Below are 9,395 nucleotides of genomic sequence, written 5' to 3'. Positions count from 1 at the left end.
CTCGAGAGCGCATGCGCAGGAGCCGGTGCTGCTTCAGCTGGTCGTGGGGAAGGGCCGGATCGGGGCGTAAGCTTCGGCGACCTTCGGGGCTCCGCTGAGTCGGTGGCCGCCGCTGCCTCAGGTGGGACGATCAGTGGAAAGGTTGGGCAGGGAGACGCGGGGCTTGCACTCGGTGGGGAAGAGCTCGGTGGGGAAAGGAGTGGGAGGGCTGAAAAGACCGCAAGAAGGAAGCGGGAGCGCAAGACGATGGCAGCTTCTCCGGGTGGGAGTAGCGCCACCTCGGACTCCCCATTGTGGCATCGCCCGCTGGGGTGGCATCCGTCGTCCCTGTGGCTGGCTTTTCTCTGGATGGATGGGTGGATGGATGGATGGATGGATGGATGGTAGGCAGGTGTGACAATGGCCCGGGACCTGCTCTGTCCAACTGACAGCGGCTCCTTAAAGGTCCCTTTCCAGTAATTACACTTTGGACCGTCGTCACGGGATAGTCTCCGATCTGGGTTGCAAAGCTCCGGAGACCACTAAATGGCAGACAAGAGGTGCAGTTTTCCTGTGTGTCTCTTTACTGCCTTTCAGGTTTTGCCAGTACGAGCAGGTGACCCTAGGATGCAAAGGATATAATATATCGACTTACAACCGTTGGTTTAGGGACCACTCGAAGTTACAATGGCACTGAAAAATGTGACTTATGACCATTTTTCACACTTACAACCATTGCAGCATCCCCATGGTCACCTGATTTACTTTCGGATGCTTAACAGCTGGTTCATATTAACCACAAGTTGCAGGGTCCCCAGGGTCATGTGATTACCTTTTGTGACCTTCTGACAAACAAAGTCAGTGGGGAACCCAGATTGACTTAACAGCGGTATTACTAATTTGAAAATTGCAGCGACTCATTTAACAAATGTGGCAAGAAAAGTCATAAAAATAATTTTTATGGGATAAAATTCATTTAACCAATTTCTCACTTAGCAACATAAATTTTGGGCTCAATTGTGGTCATAAATCAAGGAATACCTGTATTACATAATTGCGCCCAGGGTGGGATCCCTTTTATAATAAGCCATGTTTGCATAATATGCTTACCCATCTATATACATCATGGCTGCATTTTTTTCTGGGAGGTGCATGATGCACTGAACCATAAACTATTTTGTGGTTAGATAGAATGGCATCTGGCTGCTTGGTGTTTCAATATGTCACATCAGCTGAGCCACTATGTGGGTAAAGGGACTCCAATATGGGAACTGTTTCATACATTATGTAACATCAAACCTGGGTTTGTGAGGTGCCTCTACTGCCAATAAAAAGCCAGAGAAAATCCCGGCTTTTATCATTGGTATTGACAAGCTGACTGTGCAACAGTTTCAGAGGACTCTGGGTGAAGCAAATTATCTGGACTTCAGTTGTATGCTTCCCAGAGTCACATTTTGTGAGATGGATGGCTGTATGTATATTTATTAAATTTTTATGCCATCCATCTCCTCTCTAAGGTGAGACTGGGCAGTATAAATATAATGAAATAAAATAATTATATCTGAATTTACAGTTTTCAGTGCAAAGTTTTAAATAAAAAGTTGTCTGAACAGACCCTATAGATTCAAAGGAAAGGTATTCTTTTCCTGAATAATATATTAAGGAGCTGAACCCTGGCAATCAAAGCATATTTTATGATTCAACCATGAGTACCTCTATTCTCATTTGCCTATTAAAACTTAAAAGAAATATTCTATATCAAATAAATGAGTTCTTTCTTTAAAATACACTTCCTTGTTAGAAAATTGTTTTTTCTGTTTATTTAACATTGATTTTTTCTTGTTAGTTTACACTTGAAATTGTAATATTTGAGAGATTATTTTTTAAGAATATACTCATTTGTAGGATCTGAATCTTTAAACAATATGCATTTTTGTAATTAAATAAAATTCTATAGATTTCTAAAATTCATAGATAGGCCTAAGTGAAAACATTTCAAATTACTGTATTTTTCGGATTATAAAATGCCCCCCACCCCCCAAAAAATTGGGTGAAAATGTTGGTGCATCTTATAGACCAAATATGGCTGTTTTTGGCCTTCTGGAGCCCCCCCCCCCACAATGGCCTGTTTTCACCAAAAATGAATCTGTTTTGGTAAAAACAGGACACGTGAAGGTTTTGGGAGCCTGAAGAGTACTCCTGGGGGCTGGGGAGAACAAAAACGGTACGTCTGGGGGGTTCGGGAGGCCATATTTTCCTCTTCGTAATCTAGGTGCTTCTTATACTCCAGTGCATCTTATAGTCCGAAAAATACAGTAGATTTTACACTTCTGTCCATGCTCTTCTGCCTCAAACAATTAGTTGCAATCATAGTGCGTATTTGATGCAGTTATTGAATTATCCCTTTTGGGGCAAGGATTGCCCAATACAAGGAATCGTGAATGAGCTAAATGGAATGAATTCACACAACATCTAACCCACAAAACCTTAACTAAGTTGTCACTTGGTTGTAAATCATACAAACATCCTCAAAATCATTTTGGAGTCGAACAGTACCAAAATTTAATGAAATAAATATTTCTAAAATTTTAACTGATTTAATGATATTTATATGGTAACCAAATTATTTATACAATAATTTATACAATAATTTGGTTACCATATATGTGTACACCAGCACACATGAGTGCATGCACACATATCAGTCACATTATCATTGTTTATCCACACTCTTCGATGGAGATTTTTAAAAATCTGTTCCTTGTAGCAGATATGTAGGTGACTGATAAAAGATGTTCTATAAAAATAATAGTTAAACCAGTTCAAATGCATTATAAGACTGTTTTAGGTGGGATATTTTAAATCTACTGTTTTTTGTTTTTCTATTTATTTATATAACAGGAAACAAGGGTAGTTACTGTACAAAAAGAATTTCACCAGCTATGGAACTTGCTCATAGTTTGTTATTAAATGAAGAGGCTTTGGCTCAAATCACTGAAGCAAAGCGGCCAGTTTTTATCTTTGAGTGGCTACGGTTTCTTGAGAAGGTGCTTGTAGCTGCTAACAAGGTATAATTTTAATTTTTATTATTAAATTTATTCGCTACCTATCTCAGGATTTGACTTGATCTTTGAGAATATATTTTTTCAGCCCTTATTTCTGTATAAGATTATTAATGACTCTTCTGTAATATGACCAAAGTTACATGCCTGAAATACTTTGAATTGCCTAAATATTTGAGTCTATCCTATAAATTATCGGGCTGTTTTGTTCTTTATGATTTTGATAATGCATATTTACACAGAAACTCCATTTTCTGTTCTGATATTATTATGTTATGGGATTATTATACCATCTATATCTATATCTAAAAATAGAGATAGATCGATAGATAGATAGATAGACAGATAGACAGACAGACAGACAGACAGACATATTGGACGATAAGGTTGGGGAGGAACTTGGGCCAGTTTTAGAGTCTGCAGAAGGCTCTGATGATGCTCTGTGTCAGATGCACAGATAGAGCCAGGACCATCTGACATTTCCCAGCCATTGGAGAGGCAGCTGTCTTTGGAGGCTGAGATGACTGAGGAGGAAGAACAGCTGGGGCCTGTTCCAGATACATTTATGCGCAGAGCAGTTAGGAGAGGAGAACAATGGAGGAGAAGGAGTCGACTCGGGAAGCAAATGGAGGTTGAATATCTCTTCCCTCACTGGGGAATAAATAGAAGGAAAGGGAAGTGGTTGTCATAGGAGACAACAGTTTGTATTTCTGAAGCTTTTGCTCATTGTATTTTGTGCATACAAAATTGTGTTTTAAGTTCTGCTTGCCAGAACTTAATTTCCAGCCTTTCGGCTAGGAGCTTACATTCTTGCAATTATCACAGGGAACTGATAAGGTCTGTTCCTGCATTTAACTACTTGCAGGACTCTTACCTGGACTTTTCGGTGGGTGAATGCCATTAATTCACAAGAGGTAAATAAAGAGGGGTTTTTTTGTGACAAGGAGCCTGTTTCTTGCTTCTGCTAAGGCTGGGTCAGAACATTAAGGTTGACTCAGCCTTCCATTCTTCTGAGATTGGTAAAATGAGGACCCAGATTATTGGGGGTCAGATTATTGCTGATTCTGTAAACCACTTAGAGTGGTTTATAAAGCACTGTGAAGCAGTATATTAAATCTAAGTGCTATAGCTATTATTGGTCTATGATCTTTCCTTTGAAAGAAAGCTGTGATTGATATGAAGTTCTTAACATAACCTGATAATTCAAGTTTTAGTTTAAATTAAACCATTAAATTGCAATGAAAGGCTTCTTAAATTATGCATTACAATTTCCTTTCTAACTGAATGGCATCAGTGTTTTGAAAAACGCAAAGGCATTTATGGAAAATGAAGCAAGTATTTTTAGCTTTAGTTAATGAATCCTCTAGTCTAATACATGGCCATCGATTTTATGTTCATATTCAGACATTAAAAATAAACTTCCAGAAAACATCTGAAATAAATTTTGATATGACATAACAAGCTTATAATGAACTTCATTAATTTCATAAATACTGAACAAGATTTGCATTTGTTTCAAACAGACAGATGTAAAAGAAAACAAAAAAAGCTTGTTGAACAGCTAACAGGTCTTATTAGCAGTTCTCCTGGTCCACCAACAAGGAAATTACTTGCTAAAAATCTTGCTGCTCTGTACAGCATTGGGGATACTTTTACTGTCTTCCAAACACTTGATAAGTGTAATGATATCATCAGGAGTAAAGATGACACTTCTGCCTATTTATCAACCAAACTGTAAGTAAATGTCACTACCAGAAAAAATCCACAATCTCAGAAATATATTAGCGAATATATCCAATATTTAAAGTCAGATGAGACTATTTCATTTGATTATTTTGAACATCCATAAAATACTTTAAATATGCCAAATTGTTGGTAGAAGCATTTTATTTGAAGGAAAAGTTGTTTGAAACCACAAGGTCAAAGTTAGGAAACTTTATATCTGTTTCCTTGTTACCTCACTGCTAATCTGTTCATCTGTACAATCACTGCAGTATCCAGATTATAATTCAGATTATTTGAATTTTAAAGTTTGCATCTTTGCTGGAAAGTATATCGCTTGATGCTCCTTTTTAAAAGAGATAGTTTTGAGCTGAGTTTGACTCCTGTGATTAAATGGACACATTTTAAGCAACAGTGGAGAAATGGTTTGTTATCATCATCTTCAAATTATTTTTTATTATTTCAAAGTTTATTCTGAAGGCTTGGGATTTCCCATTGGCCTCCCTTCCACGGTCTCACCATAGAGTTTTTTGACAGAATCTATTAGTAATTAGAAATTATCTGATCAAATTATCTTGATTTTTGTAGTACTGCAGTGGCATGTTGGAGCATTTTATGAGAAAATGGGAAGAATGCTGGGCAGTTCCTTTCCTGAAACAGTTAACAATCTCTTAAAATCTTTGAAAAGTGCTGAAGTAAGTAAAAGAAACGTTCACAGAATATTTGTATTTTTGCACTGTATTCATTTAATTAATCTGATAATCCTGATCTATAACAAAAAAAGTTTTGGATCATCTAGATGAAAACAAAATTCTTATGTCATAGATTTTTGTGGGCTTCAATGGGTTATGGTTCATGAAAGCTTATGGCACAATAAATTAGCCTGATGTTAAGATGTTACTAAAATCTTTGTACTTATCAGGGTTGTAGTGAGGTAAAAAGAGAGATGTGACTTATAATTAACATAGTTATTGCTTGAATAAATGTTGCATTGAATCTTAGTGCTTTTTGTATTGCATATTCAACTAATGCATTTTCACGTAAAGCTAATTCACATTATTAAAAGGCAACCAACTAAACCTGCAGTTGAGCTGAAGCACCGTTTGGCTAGATTCATGTGTTATCCATACAATATACTATACCAAATAATTATACTCTACTACTACAGGAAAGGAATGGTTCTCATATATGTTGGAGAAGTTGTATTTCCATCAGATCTTAAATTTGTGAAGTGAATAGGGATTACTTCCAGAGGTGGTATTCAGCAGGTTCTCACAATTTCTGGAGAACCGGTAGCAGAAATTTTGATTAGTTTGGAGAACCGGTAAATACCACTTCTGATTGGCTCTTCCCCCATCTATTCTCTGCCCCCCAAGTCCCAGCTGATCGAGAGGAAAGGGGATTTTGCAATAACCTTCCCCTGCCACGCCCACCAAGCCATGCCATGCCCACCAAGCTACTCCTACAGAACCGGTAGTAAAAAAATTTGAATCCCAGCACTGATTACCTCCTCTATCAATCACCCCTTATGGTTTTCCTAGTTTGATTTTGAAAAGAAAATTAGAAGCAATTTCTTATTTATTTTTTAAAAAAGAATGGCTGAAGGAATGATAATCTTACTTTTTAAGTATGCATAAAATGTGGCAGCGATTTGTAAAATAAAATAGAAGATTGTAATTATGTTTAAAAAAGAATAAGTGTGATTTATATGAGTTCCCTAAATTGTGATTTTGGAACAGAGTTTTTCAGCATCATATTTAGGAATAAGGATTATGATCATACTATATTAAAGATGATATTTACTATTATGATGAGGAGTTCAGTTTTACAAATAGAAGAAGGATATTTTTTCATTAGAACATATACCTTTAAATGAGATAACTGTTAAACATATAAATGAGAAGCATGGTTTTGGTAAAATACAATATGTTTATGTCTTCTGGTGATTTGCAGTCACAGGGACGGAGTGAAATATTAATGAGTTTGCAAAAAGTCTTAAGTGGCTTGGGTGGTGCAGCAGCTTCTTGTCATCGTGATATTTATAAGAATGCCCGGTCGCTCCTGACAGACAGAGCTATGCTGTGCGCTGTGCAGTAGCAAAGGTAAGCTTGCTTAATTGTTTAAATGGTAGAAACATTACTGCATCATTCATAGCACTTCTAGGTTATCTAGTGTTCTAAGTATGCTTTCTGTGTTGTATAGCTTGTTGTAGAAAGAGGCACTACCCCTATACTTATACAGCTTTTTTTCTCTCCTATAACCACTGTTATAGATTCTTCTGGAAAGATACAGTGATATGCTTGGAGTTTAGTTTTTATCACTTTCTGTAGGTGTGCAGCTTGCTGCAGAGCAATATTCACATTCACAGTCTTATTTCTGACATTAGGTGTTAAAGTTGAGATGCAAATCAAATATTCCAAAAGTGCTTTTTCAAAAGGCAACTGGACTTTCTTGTTTTTCTTTGAAGACATTTGACTTCTCATTCAGGAAGCTTCTTCAGCAGCTACAATTTGTTTTTTAAAAGGAAAAAGGATAGTCATTGGGATGGCTGAATTCGAAGTATGAATGGACAAACTTTCAAAAAGTATTAATAGTTTTGGGATTTTTCCCCCTGGCAGAGTCTACTAGAACTTCAAAATGAAGCTGTGTTTATGTGGACAACAGAATTAGAAAATGTAGCAACTCTATGTTTTAAAGCACTGGAGAACTCAAATTATGGTGTACGAGTTGCAGTATCCAAACTTCTGGGGACAGTTATGGCTACAGCACTGATACCAAAGCAAGCAGCAGGTATAATCCATTGAGTTATTCATATCATTATTATTTGTTTTTCAGTAATAGACACATGGATAAGCTTAATGTGTTTACTATTAACTGTAAACAATGATAAAAATCATGTATATTCATAGTTTTTAATTTTGTGTAATTTGTATTAATTTCATGTCTGTAAAGACATTGGTATCTTTAACATGACACAGTATTTACCAAAATCTCAAAAGTACAATGAGAACGGATTGAAATATTCAGTTGAATAATATTTTCTCTTTATTTCTTTAAGTGATGCGCCCAGAATGAAGAAAGCAACATTAGAAGAGGTTTTAGAACTCATGGCCACTGGTTTTTTGCGAGGAGGATCTGGGTTTTTAAAAAGTGGTGGAGAGATGTTAAAAGTAGGAGGATCTGTTAATCGAGAAGTGAGAGTTGGGGTTACTCAGGTATGTTTTTTTAAAAAATGATTTAAAGTATTTTCATAATCAGGAAAAAAAAAAAACCCCACTTTCATAGAACTAGTTAGAAACTAGTTCTGTATATACTAATGAGCATATGATGATGCTTTTCATTATTTTTCAATTGTATTCTTACAGTTTCAGACAAATAAATATAATGAGATTCAAAGAAGTGAGCAGGTATGCCCAATGGCCATTTGGCTGCTTTTTGAAAGTCAAGATAGAATTCTTTTGAAATGTGGAGCCTTTTCAACAGCAGTAGCAAGTGTCAGTGAATAAAACTTATTTACTTATTTGTTTATGCTAAAGACAAAAATCCTATATGGAATGCTGCAGGCATAGGCAAGAATAACCTCATCTTTCAGGTCCTAATTATAATATGTTATACAACGGATAGATTAAATTAGGTAGATAAGTGAAGATGCTTGTTAAATTGCTAAGAGAAAAGTGTGCTCAAACTCTTGACAGTCTTCTTCAAGAAGGTGAAGCACTTTTGAATGCTTCCAACAACGTGGAGGCAATATATTATGTCATATATAGCATCACAATATTATCATTATTATGATTAAAGAGCTATAACTATGACGAGAACTAGTTATAGAGACTGTAACCAGTTTTCATTATAGATGAGATGTTACTGAGCTTGATAAACCTATGTGATTGTAATAATAGATGCCTAATCTGGTATTTTCACTTCAGAAACAAAACATATAGTTTTAAGGGGTGGGATAGGGGACATTGGAGAATTGAAGGTTAAAGGTGTAAATAGAATTTTAAATTCAGAGTACAAATCTCAGATACCTCAAGCAATTTAATAATTTTGAATTTTTCAGGCCTACGTTGTCTTTGTCACAACCCTAGGAGGTCAGTGGCTAGAACGAAATTTTGCAATTTTCCTGTCACACGTGCTGGATTTGGTTTCTCATCCTCGTGCAACTCAAACTCATGTAGAAGCTGTCTACTCTCGGAGATGTGTCTTTTTATCCTCAGAGCGACAGTAGGAAGTCTATTGGGAGAGAAGGCACAGATTGCGGCTGCTAAAGATATTTGTCAGGCTATTGATAAACAAATGAAGGCAGTAGGTAAGAGAAAAAAAATTAGTGTATGCCTGTATTGTTTTTATTATCGCTGTCCAATCTTTTCAATTCTAGGATAAGGAGGTGCTAGTTTTCAAATTTATTCAGCTATAGTACGTCCGTAGGACACTGAATTATGTGGATATGATATAAATGAGATCTTTTGTATGCCTGAAGAATAATGAGTGTGAAATATATAAGCAGTACAGGTAGGCCTCGATAACAATTACAGGGGAACCCTCCGAAAGCTACTTATGACTTAAGTCAACGTTAAAGCCATTACAGCATCCCCATGATTGTTCGCCCTTACAATTGATTGCAAGGACGTT

At 36.4% G+C, this 9,395-nt stretch overlaps 1 protein-coding gene across 1 annotated transcript in view; it reads left to right on the top strand.

The window, feature by feature from the left end:
* The window catches only part of HEATR5B (HEAT repeat containing 5B), a 49,326-nt gene continuing 39,931 nt past the window's right edge, over positions 1–9,395 (top strand). The window contains 13 exon segments of the mRNA XM_032215097.1: positions 1–121; positions 2,881–3,047; positions 4,565–4,580; positions 4,583–4,775; positions 5,352–5,366; positions 5,368–5,458; positions 6,717–6,840; positions 6,843–6,865; positions 7,382–7,553; positions 7,822–7,827; positions 7,830–7,978; positions 8,824–8,965; positions 8,968–9,072. Coding sequence (XP_032070988.1) covers positions 2,922–3,047; positions 4,565–4,580; positions 4,583–4,775; positions 5,352–5,366; positions 5,368–5,458; positions 6,717–6,840; positions 6,843–6,865; positions 7,382–7,553; positions 7,822–7,827; positions 7,830–7,978; positions 8,824–8,965; positions 8,968–9,072 — 1,162 coding nt within the window. The 5' untranslated portion in view covers positions 1–121; positions 2,881–2,921.

This window comes from Thamnophis elegans, chromosome 4, assembly GCF_009769535.1.
Source record: "Thamnophis elegans isolate rThaEle1 chromosome 4, rThaEle1.pri, whole genome shotgun sequence".
In the NCBI taxonomy this organism is placed as follows: domain Eukaryota; kingdom Metazoa; phylum Chordata; class Lepidosauria; order Squamata; family Colubridae; genus Thamnophis; species Thamnophis elegans.
The sequence above is the reverse complement of the archived record's forward strand: the minus strand, read 5'-3'. Positions and strand labels throughout refer to the sequence as shown.